Here is a 21349-nt window from a genome sequence, read left to right on the forward strand (position 1 = left end):
TGTTTAGTTTTGAATGCATGAAACACTAAGAAAATAAACAGAATCGTTTAAAATAATCGGTCGAAAACAGGTTTAAAAAAATTACTTAAAAAACGATGTACTTAAAACTATATATATATATATATATATATATATATATATATATATATATATATATATATATATATATATATATACAATTTCATTACAAAAGCACACAACTAACCTAAAAATAATTTAAATCAAGTCTGAATCCGTTGAAAATAGTTGTCAACAATCAGAACGCAATGCGCATGCGTGAATTTTCTACGCCAGTTGGGGTAACGGTATGCAGATTAGAAATATTTAATTTCTTTTATTCTGTCTTATTTTATTTCAAAAGTACTTCAGAATGAATCTGAAAGATCTATTAATTAACAATGTTTAATTTTAAATGCCTCAATCATTAAGAAAATAAACAGAATCGTTTGAAATAATCAGTCGAAAACATGTTAAGCCTAACCTCATTAGCGTGGGGAAAAAACTGAAGCCTTACTCATTTGGTGGTGGGGAAATGAAGATTTTTTTTGGCGGGAAAGTTAGTTTTTAATTAATAATTAAAATTCTAAATAAAAATTCAAAAAAAGGGCCGCGAGGTGCACATTGCCGACTTCCAAGGTATACATGTACCAAATTTGGTAGCTGTAAGTCAAACGGTCTGGTCTGTTGAGTGCCAACACACACACACACACACACACACACACACACACACACACACACACACACACACACACACACACACACACACACACACATTGAGCTTTATTATAAGTATAGATTAAATCTAATTTATCTAAGACATTACATTTTGGAGTTATCGCGTTTTCATGCAAATGTACAGATCGACAAATGATCAAACCTCCTACGGAATTAGGTTAAAATTTGATATGGGCCAGTAACTTCTTATGCAAAAACAATGCATGAAATTTTATCTAACTCGATATTTACGTTTCTTTAGCTGTGGTATTCACTTGCCCTTGCTTAGTTCGAATTTTTTTGACGATTTTTTGAGTTTTTAGCTCTATTATTACAAAAATGGATTGAAATCCAATGTATCTTTTGAGTTTGTCCCCAACATGATAATCTAAACATGAAAGCGGAGCAGTTCTAGCAGCTCTATTCATAGCATTACTTACTTTGTCAACCATCCAGATTTTTTACTTCAGCGTCTTGGCACCTTGGCGATGTGAAGGGGCATATTAACGTTGATTTAAACTTTAGAATGAACATAAGTGAAGGAGAAAAGCGTACTTACTTAATTAAACGTGATGTCTCCTTCTTTATGTTTATTTTGCCGACAAACATTTTCTCTAAAAGAAAATTTTTTAAAAAGTTTAAAATAAATAAACAAACAAAAAAACACGCAAACATAGAAACAGATCCAACTGAAATATTTATAATCATGAAATAAATAAATATTGATACAGATTTCATTAAGTAGACCTGACGGCAAACGAAGACAAATACTGGATAATTAAAACGACGCTTTTTTTTCAAGAATAAAACATGAAACACAAGTATTAAAAACATATCCGAGGTATGTGCAAAAAAGTAGAACTCACAGAAACTAATAACACGAAAGCAGGTAGCAAATCGCTAATTAAATAACAATACAACAGCGCTCTGCGTCACCTCATCAGGAAAATTGAGTGCAATGCGATCACTTTTCCCATGAGAGAATCATTTTTCATGTAAGCGCCTTCGCTAATTTAATCTACTGATGAGGAGTCCTATCACATAGAATTTCTACAGAAGAATCTCCAGATCTTGGTTGTTAGTACAGACAACTGAGAGAGGGCCATAATTCGTGCGTTTTCTGGAACATTAATTTTTGTGGCTCGTCAAGGTGGTATGCTATTTCCCTGGTATCCATTCAGCATCTATTAAGAATCTTTGTAAATGTTTCTTTCCGTAATGAGAAAAACATGACAGGAACACTTTTTAAATATTTATAACAATAAATAAATATTGAAAACATGTAAGCATTGTAAGCATGAAAAGCATTGCAAGTATATGAAATACTTAATATCAGAGTTCTTTTGTAACATCTTGAGAGCTCAGTATTAGTTAAGTTAAAGAATAAAGATAGGAAAAAAAAAAAAAAAAAAAAAAAAAAAAAAAGAAGAGTGTTCATAAATTTTAGCCCATATTAACTTCATTCTAAAATGTTTTCTTATTTTCAGATCCAATTTTCATTTTTTTAAATATTAATTCTACGCGCGCTTTATAAAACTGCCTGGTCTCAGGATTTTCTTACACTCCGTGTGAAGGGATAAACATCTTTAATGCCTACAACTTCCTTTGAAAGATATCTATTCCCTATCCTAAATCTACACATGCCAAAGAAATCTCTATCAAAATCTCATAGTAAAATCACTGAAGGGAAAAATGTTGGCCTCTTCTGCTCTGTGTCACGACGTAGACTCACGCATCTCTTACCGCTTATTCATTGTACATAAATCATGCCTTCCGTGATGAAATAAATCGAAGTTAAATATTCAAAAATTTCAAATTTGAAGAAACTTTATAATTTTTTTACTTCAATTCATTCCATCTTGGAAGAATATTATATACAAGAAGTGATGATGAAACTGACGTTCGTTTACATCGTGACACAAGAGCAGAAGAGCAAAATTTCCCCTTCACTGGTTTTACTATGAGATTTTGATATAGATTTTTTCGACACGTGTCATATTAGGAAAGGGAAATTTAGATATCTTTAAAAGAATGTTGCAAACATTAAAGATTTTTATCCCTTTGCTTGGAGCGTGGGAAAATACTGGAGTAAACGGTTTTATAGAGCGCGTATTTAGTTAATTAAAGAAAAGAGTAGGAAATAGATCAGGAAATAGACCGTTTTAGAATGAAGTTAATATGGGCAAAATTATGATGAAAATTTGAAAATTAATTAAGATTTAAATTAGATCAAGAAATATCTTTATACACAGACGCACAACACACACACACACAATCGAATAATCTATTTTGCAAAATGTTAAATGTAATTATGCAAAATAATCTATTTTGCATAATGTGGGTTTAAAAAAAGATACTCATAGTAAAAATAATTTAATTTCTGATGGTTTAGCAAGAAAGCTTGGCTTCACTAATGTTGTCAAAGATAATGCCAAAAGTAAAATAATTTTATATCTCGATACAATAAAAGTTTAAAATAATTTTTTTAACAATACCTCTTACGACAGGGGCAAAATATTCATCTCCTAGTACAGGAAAAATTCTTGGGATATTTTCAGAATCTTGAGATTCCAACCGTATTTTCTTTCTCTGATCTGGAAATAAAAGAGAAAATTTGTATAGAAAAAAACTTAGTTTATTTGAATTAAAAATAAAAAAGATTTTAGCTGTTAGAAAAAATTAAATTCAAACAAATATTTTACGGCATCTAAATATCAGATATATTTAGAAACCAACTCAGACTAAAGCTACTGATATATTTTTAAGTAATTTTTTAGCATAAGTATTTAAAAGATCCAATTAAACTTTCAGCTTCCATGGCAATTTACGAAATTGTAAAAATCTATTCAAATGGCAATGCGTAAAGGAGGTGAAAATAGTCTTTGTTAAGGACTATGCATTATATGCAAAACAAAATAGATTATAACAAAGGATGCTACTAGTAAAATCGATATGCCGGGTGTCCCATAAATTTGTAAATACTTTAAAAATTCATAAAAATTGAAGGACTGGGTATATTTGAATGCGGTTTGCGAAACTATTATTCTCATGAAGGGGGATTTTTTTTTGATACAGAAAAAAAAAAATTCAAAAATTTGTCAATAGAGTGCGCTGCACATAAGCAAATCAGTCGAAATATGCAAATTAAAGTCTTATGAAAGGCAGAGTGAGCGATTGACACATCATTTCTAAAGGTTTGCATAAGGTTTGTATTAAGATGTTGACACTGGTGGATAAAGCACTATTGGTAAAGTTGTTTTATGTCAGCAACGAATCGGCGGCTGAAGCCTTACGAAAGTTTAGGACCCAGCAAAGATTGAAGAAAGGTTCAGGTCCGATCATTCCTGCTGGACTTGTTTCCCTAATACACTTTTTCGAAGAAACTGGAAGTTTGTGTCATCGGCCACGCAGTGGTGCACCTCGTTTATCAACAGTCCGTACCCCCGATGTCTCTTCGCAAATGGACACGCTAAGGGAACAGTCTACAAGTGCAGTCAGTAGCGCACGAGAAGTGGCACGAATAACTGGTATACCAAAGACTTCGGTGTACCGTATCCTTCATGGTGTATTGCAATTGTACCCATACAAATTGCAATCGCTACATCAGCTCTTACCAAATGATACAGCTAAGAGATTGGAATTCTCAAATTGGGCTTTGGCGAAAATTGAAGATGATCCGCGATGGCTGCTGAAACTATTGTGGACAGATGAGACTCATTTTGCTTTGCATGGAGCAGTTAATACCCATAACTGTAGAATATGGGCACATGAGAATCCACATGCTTACACTGAGAAGCCCCTGCATTCACCACGGGTTACTGTTTGATGTGGTTTCACTGCATCCATTATTGTAGGCCCTTTTTTCTTTAGAAAGCCCTGTAAAAAAGCAGGATGGAAGACATGTTCAGTTAATGGAACAAGTTACTTGGAAATGTTACCTTGACACAGTGACATTCATGCAAGACGGGGCACCTCCTCACATCGACACCGAAGTAAAGGCATTTTTGAGAAGAACTTTTACTGAAGAACGGATAATCAGCCGCCACTTTACACATGAATGGCCCCCACGCTAACCAGATTTAACACCCCTTGATTTTTGGCTATGGGGTTACCTTAAGTCTCGGGTGTACCGCCATAGGCCAACTTCGTTAGTGCAGTTAAAGGAAGCCATTCGCCACGAAATCTCATGCATTCATCCGGATATGCTGTATGATGCAGTTACCAGTGTTGTCTCCCGCTTTTAAACTGTTATTTGTGGTGATGGCGGACACATAGAATAAGCACTGTAGTACTGGTGTGATACGCATGTAAACAATTGCTTGCATGCAAATAAAAGTATTTTTCCCTTAGAATTGTATGTTTTGCATGTGTTTAGCGCCCTCTATCGACAAATTTTTAAACAATTTCTTTTTTTTTGTATGAAAAAAATTTCCCTTCATGAGAATAATAGTTTCGCAAATCGCATTAAAATATACTCATTCCTTCAATTTTTATGAATTTTTAAAGTATTTACAAATTTATGGGACACCCGGTATTTGCATTTTTTCATATTATATTTAAAACTGTTTATATAAAAAAACTAGCAGTACCCGCACAGCGTTGCCCATTGCATAACATCTAAGAGGAAAAATTAGCTTTAGATTTGAGTCTACCCTATATGACATGGAAATGTCATGCGGGATCAAAAAGATATTTAGAAATCATCAAAAATAACTACAAAACAATTTTTTATAGAACGTATTCAGAAATATTTAGGGCTAAGCTTTGATATACAGTCATGTGGCGCATTGTGAGGGTGGCAATTTTTCGGTGGCGCTTTGTTTGGAGTTACATGGCCGCCATTTTTTTTTTTTTTTTTTTTATGTTACTGTATGCTACTGTATTTCGATCTTTACTGTCTATTTCTCTTGATTTTTTTGCTCCTGCACATACTTCTTCTGCTTACTTTCATTATTTTTGATTAAATTTTTTCCATGCATACAATTTTACTGAATTTATTTACTTTTTTTTTCTATATTTCCATTAATTTGCTGCAGCGTTCCTCGGAACCTTTAGATTGGAAATGCTTTTGCTTTGGAAATACTTTGTTCGCGCTACATTCGGCCATTTTGCTAAAATTTGGCGATAAACTATTTTTGGGTAAAAATGACTGTATATCAATGCTTTTCCATATTTAGACTGTTAAAATGGTTTCAATTGTCCCTTGTAAACAACACATGCCTTTTGATCCATCTTTCCATTTTAAAGCTGGGCTAAGCTTTGATATACAGTCATTTTGCGCCTTGCGAGGTTGACAATTTTTCGGTGGCGTTTTTGCTACCGTTACCCTATTGCTGCCGTTCTCGCCACATTCGGCCATTTTGCTAAAGTTAGGCGATAAATTAGTTTTTGGAGAAAATGACTGTATATCAAAGCTGCTCCTAAAGCTAAACAATATGGACAGACTATAGACATTGTTCCTATTGAAACCGAGACATCATATCTGTAATCCACACATGGATCGAAATTCAGAACGGTCTACTCCTTTTCGGACCAAATATCAGGAACGTTTGTTCATTCACTTCTTCTCCTGTGTCTCAAATTTAAATGTCTTTCTCTGTCAGCAGACAGGCGGGATTCTCTCTGGGGGCTTTGTGGTCTTACAATTGTTTATTACAGATTTGCTGCTGTTTACTGCAAGTACTGTTTTGAGTTCTCCTGTCTTTTTTTTTTTTTTGTTACTTGCATATTATATTGAATAAAAAGTCGTTATTTGTTATTCAGTCTTTTAAATTTTTTACCTTACACTTTCCCTCCGAAGTTCGAATTGATTTATCAGTAGCAATATTGTTATTTTAAGTTTAGTTTTGCAATAAGTTACCATAAACTAAGAAAGTAAATAATGTTCTTTTGCCCTGCATATCTATCAAGCCATTCTAATTCAATGACCAGATGACGCAAGAAAATTATGATTATATTTAGGAACTGAATATACTGAAAAAAATGCCAAGCATATTTTTGTTTATTTTGCAGGGAATATGTAATTGTAAATTATAGCCCGCTTTTATAATATAAATTTTATTACTCTTACAAAGTTGAGTATTTAATAATCCATACTACAATAAATAATTTTTAAATTAATAGAAAATAATTGAATTTTGCTACTTTCTACGATTTTTTAAATCATCATGCGGGTAGCAGAAAGTATATATTAATTTTATTACTTTTTCCCTCGATCTATTTCTCCCTAAATTAGACCTTTTCCCCGATGTAGCGATATGGGAACGATTTTTTTTCCCTACATATTCTATCGGTATAAATAAGCTCGGAACAATTTGTTTTTTCCAACAAAGGTATTTTAAAATACTTATGCAATCTTCTACTAGATTAAGATGACGATTTTCACAAAAAAAATATAGGAAAAGGGAGATTTTATGTCAAAATATCCATGCTTTATTGTACTTTTCTATTTTTGCATATAACTTACAGAAAGTAGACGATAAATTTAAGTTCTATTTTAAGCCTACATGGAAGCTGTTGAGGACAAACCTAACGTTTCATAAGAAGGAATACGTCATAAGGAGGATTGACGTCATACGGACAAAAGCAAAAAATGCTGACTTTAAAGAAATCGATACGTATGACGAAATTAGAAGATCCAGAAGATTTCTCTCCAGCGATGTTCAAGATGATCTGACGACGACCGTCACCCACATGATACTGTGAAAACGAAGTTATTGATAGACCTTATTAAGTAGATTTTCAGACAAATCTTTTTTTTTTTTTTTTTTTTTTTTGTCTTATGCGTATATTATCCGCTATATTCCTCAGAGTATATTTTGTCTGTGTGTTAAAAGGAAAATGCTTATAATCTTATGCGGTGCGGATTTTGAATTCTTATATTTAATATTTTTTATTTCAATAGAAATTAATTAATTGATATGAAAGATTTCTGATTAATGGACATTCTTGTCTCACCGTTTCTCACATGCAAGTAAAATTTGAATTCTAGATCTAGAATTAGGCAACGTACATCTGGCCATGTGAAAAATAAGTTCGTAAGTTGATATAGATAATTTCAAGAGATTAAATTTTAACTTAAAAGAAAAGCAATTTTAAGAGAAGACAACCTAAAGGTTCTTTGATTTAATTGATGTAATGATATGTTTAGAACTCTTATTACTTCTTTACATAACTTAACTACTAACTTTGCTACTTAAAACATAATTCCAATTATTATAAAATTTAAAAAACTCAAGATAATAATTATTATGGAGCAAAATGTATTAAACAGAGTGCCAACGTCCATAAAAATCAATATATTTTTACTTTCTTAAATATGTAGTATTGAGAAAGTATTGTAATCGTCCATAGATAATTTATACAGTCATTGAAACTTGTTGCTGAACGTTTGTTACTTTCCCATCAACTACATATGAGGAGATGATTACGTAATGGCCAAAACGTATAAATATGTAAGCTTTAACGAAATATGTGATTTCGTAGCTAATTTTTTTAGTTATATCAAAATAATATTAAGAAGAAACACACACAAAAAATATTTTTAATAAATTAAAATTTTTATATTTCCTGAATTTAGGTTTCAGGATTTGATCTTTTCTGCTGTATATGTGTTCCAGATTAATATTACATGTAAACAGTAAAAAATAGGGAGGCGGGTATAAATTCACAAATTTTATTTATTTTTATAAAAATATATTTCGGTATGGCATTTTTTTGGCAAAACATTGCCAAAAAAATGCCAAGGCTTAAACCAATAAGAGCACGTCGGTATCCTTTGTCATAGACTTAGTCTGTACAATTTGCGAACTCGCGGAACTATCTGTAAAGGAAAATGCCACTTAGAAACAGTTAAGTGATGTAGCATTTTGGAAGTGAATTGCCAATGAATTTTTTTAAATCAAATCTTTTAATGAGTAAATTTTTCCACAAAAATTTCGGAACAACCTATTTCAAGAAAAAACCATTGTTGAATCTAAATATAAATTCATAAAATTATGAATTCAATGAAATCCACTGAAATCGAATGCAGTCTCTGATTTCCGCAGTTTTCTTTTCTTTTCTTTTCCTGTTTGTGGCAAAGGCAAGCTTTTTTAAAATCATTTAAATTTATTAAATTCAAAAGCATAAATACACAAACGATAAACATTACATCCTTTTCTAATGCCGGTTTTACACTCAGCCAGTTATAAGACGGCCAGTAGGCAGCGCTTGCGCAGAAAGGGACTGATTTATGTTTGCCACAATTTCATAAGATAGATTCAGGCATTCCATGTTTAGCTATAAATGTCCTTTTTAGCCTCCTTGAATTTTTTTTTTTTTCTTTTTCACTGCATATCGTATTAAAATGATGGATATTTACACAAAGAAACATGGTAAAATAATAATAAAAAAAAAGGTTAACATACTTCAATTTGGAAAATTATAGAAAAAAAATGGCAAATAAAAAAAAAGAACAGCCTCGCATCAGAAGAAACAAAGAGCAAAAATGTCGGAATTATAGCTATAAATGCCCTTTTTAGCGTCCTTGATTTTTTTTTTTACTGCGTATCGTATTAAAATGATGGATATTTACACAAAGAAACATGGTAAAATAATAATAAAAAAAAAGGTTAACATACTTAAATTTGGAAAATTATAGGGAAAAAAAAAAAAAACAGTCTGGCATCAGAAAAAAAAAGAGCAAAAAATGTCGGAATTATAGCTATAAATGCCCTTTTTAGCGTCCTTGATTTTTTTTTTTTTTTTTTTTACTGCGTATCGTATTAAAATGATGGATATTTACACAAAGAAACATGGTAAAATAATAATAAAAAAAAAGGTTAACATACTTAAATTTGGAAAATTATAGGGGAAAAAAAAAAAAAAAAAGAACAGTCTGGCATCAGAAAAAAAAAGAGCAAAAAATGTCGGAATTAATCTATGATAAATGATCAATTTTTTCACGCCAAAAAAAAAAATCGCCAATTTCTTTAAATGCATGAGCAGTAAGAAAAAATACGATGCAGTAACATGTTCTTGTCCGATCGCACAATTATTTGCCATCGACCGAAAAGCCTTTTTGTGCATGCGCTGCCTACTGGCCGTCTTATACCTGTTTGAGTGTAAATCCGGCATAATATTAATTTTTGCAAAGGAATAAATTTAAATTTTACGCTAAATATTATATATGATAGTGTTTTAATGAATTCTTTATCTATAATTTTAATAATTTAAAAATATAATTCTCAAAGATATTTTTTATTATTTTCTTTAAACTGAAGCCGTTTCTAAAGTTTCTGTAAATAATTTTTTTGGTTTTAATCAGAGTAGAAAACTGATGAACGGAGAAAATGTTCAGTTTTGGGAAATATGATATGCGCATATTGCAACTTAGAAAAACGTTATTTATAGGTGTACTCTCTATTCAATATAAGATATGTGACTACGTCCGCGATGACTCTTTTGAACAACGCTGTAAAATAATAATATATTTTAAATTTTTTTTCCATAAAAAAATGGAAAAAAAAATATATGAAACTTAAATATATCAGTTCAATGACAAAACTTTAAAAAAATTGAAAAAAGGTGATTTTTTTTTTCAATGTCGATTCAATTACCTTTAAGCAAAATGGAACGCTTCCATACACTGGATTCTGTGTACAACAGTTTCTTCGGCAACATTTTACTAATGATAGAGTAATGAGTCGTGTGTTTCCGACAACCTGGCCATCTCGCTCTCCAGATCTTAATCAATGTGATTTTTGGCTGCGAGATAGTTAAAAAATCTTGTTTATCGACGACGTCTGAAAGCCCTGGCAGATTTGAAAAACAGTATCACTCTGCCTGTGAGAAGCATCGCATTCGACCCATTACGATCCACAGTTGAAAAAAGCTGTCCACAGAATGCAGATTTTGCACTTTGAAGAAGGGAATCATATTGAGCAGCTTCCCTTGCATCGATAAGATTCTTAAAATTGAATGTTTGATACGGTTGAATAAAATGTGTTACAAATGTGCATTTTGTGTCTTTTCAATATATTTCTGTTGTACAGCGCCATCTACCGGTGTTTCTAAAACTATTTTTTTCCCACGTAATCCTTTTTCCCACTCCTCGAACAGTATGCTCAACAATTCTGGAGCCTTTACACTAACTAGTTCACTGTATACAGAGCTCAGAGAAAGGTTATTTTAATTCTTACCTCTTTGTATTTTAACGGAAAATATCATTAAAAAGAACAATTAATTATTCGAATTATGAGTAATATGAGAATGAGTAACTGAAAACTGTAAAATAAATATCCTGATCTTGCATTTACATTTTGGAATTTGTTGCAGCACATCTAATTACATCTTTTTCTACGTTGCTGGCATAGTCTGTGCTTAAAGGAGTACACTCTGATGATTACCGTGCAATTTTAAATTTCAGATTTTTTTTTTATAAGGATTACTATGTTGAAAAATAAAGAAATAAAAATTTAAAGAAAATATATCTAAAAAAATATGGAATATTTATCAATTTCAAAATAATTATACAGAAATAATATAGAATAAATTTCTAAATATAGTACAATATATATTGACCAAACTATTGTCAGCTGCCAATAACAGAAAAATTTAAGTTTTGAAGATAAAAATACTATAATATGGAATATATAACTTTAAAAAAACTTTTCCAAGACACTGTTATAAAGGAAAATATGCTTCATCATTTCGATGTTCTATAAATTTACTTTTAATGAAAAAAATCTCTAAAAAATTTTTAATAATCGGGTATACCCATCAATGCAAAAACAACAAATTACAAAACTTTCTTTATCCTGAATAATAAATTTAAGCAAATTCATATTTGAACAATTTAATAATACTAATTTAAAATTAAACAACAGGAGCTGTATTAGAATTCTGTATTTTATCTCACACTTTAATGGCCGACACAGTCAAATATTGTCAAGGGCCAGAAATATATTTGAAGAATTAATTTTTAAAATTTTATTAAATTCACGAAATAATTTAATGCGTACAAACACATAAAACACAACGGTAGCAACGAGCATATATTATGCGAGCGGACACTAACAGTTGTTTCGGCTATTACAAATATGTTGTGTGAGTGGTCCTTAAAGTGTTAATAAAGCAATGAAGTTTGTTCTAAACTTTAATATGTGTTAACCTCTCGGATTCTTGCGAAATTTGTACACTTTCACTCCCTCTTTTGCAGCTCATATCATTGTCAGGAAATTTGTTGTTCAAATAACATTTCAAAATGGCGTATATATATATGTACGAAACCAAAAATATCTGTGACGGTTCCCCCTCTCCTAAGGAATGACAGTTTTGAAAAATATCATATAAGGTGGTAACCTTATACTTTTAAATCATAACAAGCATTCATAAATTTAAAAAAAATTATAAATAAAAAAAGCATTTTAGTTTTACAGGTATATATGAAACTTAGGATTCACTATACGAACTAATGGGAGTGCACCCCCCCCCCAATTTTCTCGTATGCACTCTAATAACTTATCGTGCCACAGAACGCCTTTCAAAGCAATGGAGTAAAATTGTTACTAAATAATATCTTTTTGGCGTGAATTTAGCACTTTTGCTGACTTTATTGTGTCATTCTTGACGAGTTATTTGGCGATGAATCTCTGGCATGCGTGAATAGTATCCAAAATCCAAATTTCTGCTTTAGACACGATTTTCACAACCGACTAAAACAAAAACAAAAAATTAATTAATTAATAAAAGACATTAATAAATAAATAAAAGACACAAAATTGCACCTGCAGTGACAGAATCCCATACCAAATTTGATACATTTAAGTCACTGCATTTGTATTATCACGTTTACATGTTTCTGAAAGTACGGACCGACAGACAGTCAACCCGTAGTTGGATTTAGCTCAAAATTTGACAGGTGTCTACATTACAGATATTAAATCTGTGTACCGAATTTAATCTATCTAGCTCTCTTTGTTTTGGAATTATCATCTTAACTTGCATTTGGAAAGACAGACTTCCTCTGAACATATTTTACTCAAATTATGACAGAAATATGCAAATTTGGTGTAAAGACTGTATACCAAATTTCATTAGCTAAAAGCGTATTTGAGTTATCTTGGTAACAGAGAGACTGACAGACAGATGGACATTTTCTTAAAATGTGCTTTTCGTACTCAGGGAGTAAAACGTGGAGATTCATCAAAAACTAGAGTTTGAATTTTTTGACGATTACTATACTTTCTCTATACTAAGTATATGAGAATGTAAAAAGGAAATGGTTGTACTATATGCGGATTTTCAACTAAAACTATCATTAATATCTCCACTGATAAAAACATTCAACTAACCTCTTACAACCGTAAACAGAGTCAAAGTGTTTATAGGCAATGCAAAAGCCATAAGAAGTTAATCCATCAATCAACCGTTATTCTAACAATCACAAAAAAAAAAAAAAAAAAAAATTAAGTCATTATTCACTCTAGATTAAATGAAATGGCAATCTCTTCAGAAAGAATTTTGAAATGAATTTTAATACTTTTAGATGAAATTCAAATCAGCAAAATCCTGTTGTATATTTTACAAAAAGGATATATTATTTATATGAGCATGAAAGTTTGTTTAAATCATTCTTGTGAGGGGGAAAAAAAAAATTCTTTTCAGTATTCTTTGGTAGATGTAATTTTTTCATTGAGTACAAAAATGTTTCTTTAAATAACTTTATTGAGATAAATCGCCAATACATACATTGCAAAATTAAGATTTTTCATTTGTATAAGTTCTATAATGCTGACTCAGATTAATTTTCTGAAAATTCTTTACCATATATAATACACGAATTCTTTTTATCATATATATAATGTGAAGTTAAATTGTCATATTGAGAAAATTCTTAACACAAATATCACAAGTACATGGTTTTTCTTTTGTACAAATTATAATAAAGATTATTTAAATGTGATTTCTGATTTTTTTTTTATTGCATGCATCACAAAGTTTAGGATGAGAATGACAAAGTGTAAAAAATATTTTGCTAAACATATCACAAATGAGTGTTCTTTCATTTAGAAGTTTAAATGGTTCCTTAATTTATCAAGGAAATTTTTTCCTAAATACATTATGAAACTTCAGCTTCCATTTATATGAAATGCTATAGCTTTGTTAGTTCTGATTAATTAAATATCAAATCCCATAATTCACAGAAAAAAAAATCAATATCCTTTAAACTTTCAATATGCTAATTTTATTAATGTCCACAGTTTAAAATCTACAACTTTCCATCATTAAAAAAAAATTGAATATCAAACAATTACAATTTATTATTAGTTTGATTTTTTAAAATTTAAGTGTGTACTCCGAATTTTAGTAAAATTTGAAGAATAGCTTATTATTACTTAAAACTATTAATGTAAATTACAATTTCAAGTAGAAAAAAGAGATTGAAAAGCAGTAGTTTATCAATATATTGTTACAAATCTGTAATTTTGCTACCCGGCACGAATAGTGTCATCGTGGGAAAAACCGGTAAAACCGTTGTAAGATCTGTTCTGTGCGTGCTGAGCTTGGAGACGAATGTGGCGAGTTTGGCGACTATATGGATGATACTGGAAAGTTCGAGAAGTTTCACGATCCATCCAGTAGGAACCAAGATACACTCAGATACGCCTTGATTGGTCTGGAAGATACTAGCCCCACCTCCCGGAATTATAAAAGACAGGCACTCTGAAGCTACGGAGAAGTCGTGTGTATCGTCAGAATTCTTGTGGAGAGTGGTTGGAGTTGCCGACAAGTAACAGAACTAGAGGATTAGACAGCAAGCAAGCTGCTGAACTAGCGATAAAATGCGCTGTGTTATTACGATTGATTGACGGAATTTGTAGAAGAAAAATTTTGTAACAATATATATTATTAATCACAAGTAAGATAATATAAAAATGCGTTTTAGGATAAATGCTCATAAAAAAATAATTTAAACATGCTTTAAAAATTTTTAGGTTTTAATACAATACTGGGAGTTTATAATTAAAGGGGACACTTCAAGAATCCGTTCTGTCTATCGGGTTTTGATGAAACTTGACATATAGGTTATATGGACCATGTCTAAAAAATTTCAGCAATAAAAAAAAAAAGCTGAAATTTTTGCTATCAGGGGGAATTCTGGCGCTTCAAGAAGGACAAAAAATCTGTCAGAATCATTAAAATTTATTCAATTACAGAATGTGCTCAACATGTACAATTACATGTTGAAAGCGCATTATAGCGTGTTTAATGGTAGTGCGAAGAAAGTCTCAGGGGATTTCAGCAACATGGCGAGTAATGATGGCTTTCAATTGAAGTAAAATTCTAATTCCTCATCCAAAAACACGGTCTTTTCAGGTTCCCCACAACCAAAAATTACAGGAATTTGTCGGGTGAACGAGAAGTTGTTGTTATTGTTTGTTTAATTTACTGGCGCAAGAGCCATAACTGGCTATACTGCGCCAAGCATACGATAAAATGAAAACGAGACTTTTAAAATAACATGATTTTAAAAGCGAACGTAAATAGTTAAAACAACATAAAATGTGACGATATAAATATTAAAAATCTATTTTATAGTAAGACAATGATTAAAGCAAATGCAAAATAATGAAGTAAAGAAGACGGATTTAACATAAAAAGAAATACAAATAGGTGGAAGAGGTGTTAAATGCAGTTGATGAAACCAATACGGGTGAACGATGAAGCCAGGCATCCGGAAAAGCTCTGAATAATACACGATTCTTCCCAAAGATAGCAATATTAAGAATTCTTTTTCCGAAAGGGGGGGCTGCGTCGCCTCCCAAATAATCCCGATTTTTAGAAATGTATCATTCGAGTATGTGTGTGTGTATCAGTGATGACTAAAATAAAAACCGTTAGAGGAAATGGTGTTTCCTGTTCTTCAATCGGTAGTTATTGGAGTGAGTTTTGGTTTGGTTTCTTATAACTTAATTGCAAATTTTTTGGTGTCAGAAGTGGGATGTGCTGAGTGTGGTGTTTTTTCGGTTGTTTGCATTTGAGTTTTGAGCTTGTCGTGGTATAATTTGTTGTATTGGTTTGTGAATTTTAATTGTGTTTTTTAGAGGTTACTGGTCAAATTTATATGGTGATATTTTGAGCGTCTGTTGTCGGTTAGATTTTAGCGATTTGATTGATAATATTTTTGTGTAATAAGTGCAGAAAATGTCGTTTGGTAATTTGAGGAAGGACAAGTTGAGGTTAGTTGCGGAGGAGATTGGTTTGGATGTTACGGAGGACCTAGAATTAATGGATTTGAAAAAATTAATCGAAAAGAGCGATGTATTTAAGAAAGAACCAGATTTTGTACAGGGCGTAATTGATAATATAATTGAGGATAAAAAATTAAAGAAGGAAAAGGAAAATGAGATAAAAGAAAATGAAGTAAGGAGGTTAGAAATGGAACGGGTAAAATTGGCGCAATTAGAAAGACAGTTGGAGTTGCAAAATGGGTTGAATGTTTCAGGCCAAAGTGATTTGGATGCATCAAATCAAAGTGTTGAGAATTTGACTAAAAGTATCAAAACGTTGACCATTCCTGTACCTACTAGAGCAAAGTCCTTTAATTTGTTTTTCCAGTCGTTAGAAAAAGCGTTTAAAACCAAAAGCGTGCCAGACGGTTTGAAAGTGGAGATCTTATTAAATATGTTAGGAGAAATTATTTCAAATTTATTGGTTTATGTAACTGAGGAAGACGTTGCGAATTACGATAAACTTAAAGCTATTGTTTTGAAGGAATTTCAACCCACCCCCCCAGGAATGTTTGGATCAGTTTCGCAACTCGAAAAAATTTCCAACAGAGAATTCTGTGCAATACTCATCTCGATTGAGTGCTAATTTCGAATATTACTGCAGCTTGAGAGCAGTTGAGGATTTTAAATCGTTATGTCAATTGATAGTTTCTGATAAACTATATAGTGAACTTGATCGCGAGTTAGGAACTCATGTGGCGGTAAAGCAGGGAGAATCATGGTTTAGACCTTAGATTTTAGGCAGGGAATGTGATATTTATTTGGCTTCAAAGGGTAAACAAAATATAGTCTACGTCTACGAGACCATATTCAGATGTTGGAGGTGGGAGAAGTGAAGTGTCTTTGTCTAACAAACACCGTAATTATAACAATAAAACTGTATCTAATGTGTATCTATCTAGCGCGAGGAATGTGAAGTGTACATTTTGTAAAACTGGGACCCATCTGTTATCTAATTGTATCGGGTTTAAAAGACTTTCAATGAACGATAAAGTAAGCTTTGTGAAAGGTAATAATTTGTGCTTCAAGTGTTTTTCTTCGGAATGTTGTGCGAGAACTTGCAAATCAAGAAATTGTTTCTGTGGTGGTCCGTATCACACGCTTATTCATTATAAAAAGATGGTAATGAGGGTAAATGGATGGAGCCTGATACTGCAACAAGTACGCAGTGCAATTCATCTGTAACTAATACAGGTGTACCTACAGTTCTTTTGCTTACATGCAGTGTTTATGCTAGTAATTCGGAATTAAATTTGAGTAAAATGATAAGAATTTTGTGTGATAATGGTAGCGAAAGAAGTTGGTGTACGAGATCATTGGCTAATTGCTTAAAATTGAAATCTATTCAGAAGGAAAGGTTGTCTGTTTTTTCTTTTGGTTCTGCCGAGCCTGTGGAGAGAACGTATAACGTCGGAGTAATAACTCTCATCAGCCGATATGACTCAGATCAGCTAATTTCTGTAGAAGTACTAATAGCCGATACAATAACTACAACTCCTGTAGCTATTCCCAACGCAGATGTCCGGGAAGATATGCAGTTGCTAGGCTTAAATCTTGCCGACACGTGTGAAAACAAGTCAAAAATTGAGATTTTGATTGGAGAGGATGTATTTTGGCGGATAAAAGATGCATCTCACTTCGAGAAATTAAACAACACGGTGACCTGTGTTCCTACTATTTTAGGGTTCGCATTACAGGGTACTCAAAGCGGAAGTAGTGGTCCTTGTTCAGCAATTTTTGTAGTGTGGGCGTCAGATGTTCAGGTGCTGTGGGACTTGGAAACGTTGGGCATCAGAGATGAGACTGAAATGAGTGTAACCGATAGGGAATTGTTAGACCAATTTAATAGGGACATAAAATTTAAAGATGGAAGATAAGATGCCAAGTTGTTGTGGAGGACTGATTCCAGAGAATTGGAGAACAACTTTAATTTGGCCAAGAGGCGATTCGACGAATTGAAAAAGGGGTTCAATAAAAATGAATGGATAGCTAGTGCTTATCGCGAAACAATTAGGGATCAGGAAACTAATGGAATAATTGAAGAATGTGCTAGGGATAGGAATGAATATTTCATGCCTCATAGAGCAATGGTCAGAGCTAAAGTTCGCGTGGTTTTCAATTGTGGCTCCAAATCTGGACAAAACTTGTCACTTAACGATTGTTTAGAGGCTGGTCCGAATTTGATTCCTAGCCTTGAGGTAATAATGAAATTTAGGAGATTTAAGGTTGCATTTCATGGGGACATAGAAAAGCCATTTTTAATGATAGAAATGGCTCCTGAAGATAGCAAATTTTTGAAATTTCTATGGAATGGAGGTACCGATCATGGGGATTATAGGATTATGCAGATGACTAGATTACCCTTTGGATGCAAAACTTCTCCGTTTATTTTGAGTGCAGTAATTAAACATCACATTGCAAAATTCAAAGCCGAAAGACCCGATTCAGTATCAATGCTAAATTCTGGTTTGTATGTAGATGGTTTGTATTTTGGTGCGGATAGTGTGATGGAAGCGTTTACGTTATCATCAGATGCTGTGACAATTTTGAGAAGTGGTGGGTTTAAGTTGAGAAAATCAAGGTGCAACAATAGTGACTTGAGAGCTTTGTGGGTCAAAAACGGATTTTGTGAGAGTGAAGAAGGCGTTGGTTGAAAGTGTTGGGGCTAAATTGGAACCCCAACAAAGATGTTTTGTCGTTGGAAGTGAAAGGGTTGGTGGATAGTTTAAGAGGTTTGAACAATACCAAGCGTTGTGTTTTACAGACTGCAGCGAGAATTTTCGATCCTGTGGGATTGATTGCACCCTTTGTAGTAAGAATTAAGTGTTTATTACAAGGGATCTGGGAAAGGGGTATGAACTGGGATGATGATTTACCAGAGGATTTACGACTTAAGTGAATTACATGGTGTAACGAAATTAGGACGTTGAATGAAAGTTATTCCTAGGAATTGTTTACAGGATTGTGGGAAATGATTGGCAGAAATTCATACATTTTGCGATGCATCATCGCTCAGGGCAACATCCTATACAAGGTATGTCGATAACAAAACGTAATGTCATTTTTGATGTCAAAAAATAGAGTAGCTCCACTTAAAACATTAACGTTACCTAGGTTGGAATTGATGGCTGCTGTGATAGGGGTTCGACTTGCGAAATTTCTAGGTGTTTATTATAACATTGTTGGGAAATTCATATTTTGGACAGATTCTCGGATAGTGTTGTATTGGATTAGAGGAAATGCCAAAAGGTAGAAGCAGTTTGTGAATAATCGTGTTGCAGAGGTGCTGGAAAAGTCGAATCCCAATGATTGGTTTTATTGTCCATCGGCAGATAACCCAGCAGATTTGCTCACTAGAGGAGTTTCTGCTGAAAATTTGAAATCCAATTAAAAATGGTGGTATGGGCCCAACTGGTTGTTTCAGAATTGTAATTATTGGCCGGAAAAATCAGTCAAGCAATCGCAGGATGTGGGTAATTCAGAAATATTGAGGCAGCAAAAGGCAGGTTCGGTTGTTTGTTTTGTAGTTAATGTGGAGATTATCGAAGAGCTTTGGAAAAAAATTTCGGTTTGGAGTAGATTGCAAAGTGTGGTTGCTTGGTGTTTGAGATTCATGGGAAATAGTAGAAGAAATAAGGTATCGACACTGTATTTGGAATGTTTGGAGTTGAAAGAGTCGCATGATAGGATTATACATTTGGTTCAGAAGGTTGCATTATCGAACGAAATTTCCGTACTAGAGAAAGGAAATGTGTTGAGTGCAGGTAAATTGACTTAGCTTAATCCATTTTTGGATACTAAAGGACTTCTCAAGGTTGGGAGACGAATTGGAAACCCCAATTTGCCAGCGAGTGTAAAGCATCCTTTGATATTACCAAAACAGCATCCAGTAACAACTATAAGACTGTACCATTTAAAATATCTTCATGCAGGAGTTCAATCAGTTCATTCTGTAATTAGACAGGTCTATTGGATGTTGGGAGCTAGATCATACATAAGAAAAATCGTGAGAAACTGTGTCATCTGTGCGCGGTTTCGTGCAGAATTCTCGAGGCAAATAATGGCCGACTTGCCTGCGTCCCGTGTCATACCAGGTAGAGCCTTCCTGAGAGCCGGTACAGATTTTTGTGGACCATTTCTGGTCACTCCACGTCGTGGAAGAGGTGTGAGACCCGTGAAGATGTACGTCTGCGTCTTCGTTTGTTTCATCACAAAGGCAGTTCACCTGGAGCTTGTCAGTGACCCGAGTACTGATGCGTTTCTTGCATCTTTCAAGCGCTTCGTTGGACGCAGAAGGAAGCCCGCCGAGATATTCAGTGATTGTGGGACCAATTTCATCGGGGCTAAACATGTGTTGAAACTATGGAGTTCGGAGGCGATTGGTCGGTATTTGGCCAACGAAAGTGTTGTCTGGAGAACAAATGTTCCATCGGTCCCACATTTCAGCGGACTCTGGGAGGTGTCTGTGAAATCGATGAAGTATCATTTGAAATGAGTAATAGGATGTCAAATCCTGACTAATAAAGAGTTTTCAACCGTTCTAGTGGAGAGCGAGGCAGTACTAAACTCCAGACCATTGGTTGCTGCGTCGGATGATCCCGATGATTTTTCAGTGATTACGCCTGGCTATTTCCTTATAGGGTCAGAATTACAGAAAATCCCGGAACCTGATCTGACGGATCAAAAGATCTCGATTCGCGATAGACTAAAATTGATACGTCAGATTTCGCAGTCCTTTTAGAGATCCTGGTCCGAAGATTATTTAACCCAGTTGCAAGTGAGAAACAAGTGGAAAATTCCTTGTGCAAATTTAAAGGTACACGATTTGGTGTTAAGAAGAGACGACAATTTACCTCCAATAAAGTGGAAAATGGCAAGAGTGATAGAGACCTTTGAGGGAACTGATAACTACGTTAGAGCAGTTAATCTAAAAACTGCAAATGGAGAGTTAAAAAGACCCATTCATAAATTAGTCAAACTTCCTATTGACATTAGTTGATATTGTGTATTTCTTGTATTTTAAAATATTTTAATGTAAGATAGTCCATTTTTGTAATCTGTTTAATTATAAGTGTTTGACCTTTTGATGACATTCGCAATCGGGGGCCAGTGTTAAGAATTCTTTTTCCGAAAGAGGGCGCTGCATCGCCTCCCAAATAATCCCGATTTTTAGAAATGTATCATTCGAATATGTGTGTGTGTATCAGTGATAACTAAAATAAAAACCGTTAGCGGAAATGGTGTTTCCTGTTCCTCCCTCGGTAGTTTTATTGGGGTGAGTTTTGGTTTGGTTTCTTATAACTTAATTGCAAATACAAGCAAGAAGCAGTTCTTTAACTTGGCGCCCATTGTGGAGAGTT

General features: G+C 33.1%; 1 protein-coding gene across 1 annotated transcript in view; it reads right to left on the bottom strand.

Moving 5' to 3' along the window:
* Nucleotides 1-21349, bottom strand: part of LOC129987712 (probable inactive tRNA-specific adenosine deaminase-like protein 3) — a 50301-nt gene that overhangs the window by 17696 nt on the left and 11256 nt on the right. The window contains exons 2-3 of the mRNA XM_056095660.1: nucleotides 3210-3308; nucleotides 1274-1328 (exon numbers count right to left, since the gene is read on the bottom strand). Coding sequence (XP_055951635.1) covers nucleotides 1274-1328; nucleotides 3210-3308 — 154 coding nt within the window. The remainder of the gene's footprint in view (nucleotides 1-1273; nucleotides 1329-3209; nucleotides 3309-21349) is intronic.

This window comes from Argiope bruennichi, chromosome 10 (assembly GCF_947563725.1).
Source record: "Argiope bruennichi chromosome 10, qqArgBrue1.1, whole genome shotgun sequence".
NCBI lineage: Eukaryota > Metazoa > Arthropoda > Arachnida > Araneae > Araneidae > Argiope > Argiope bruennichi.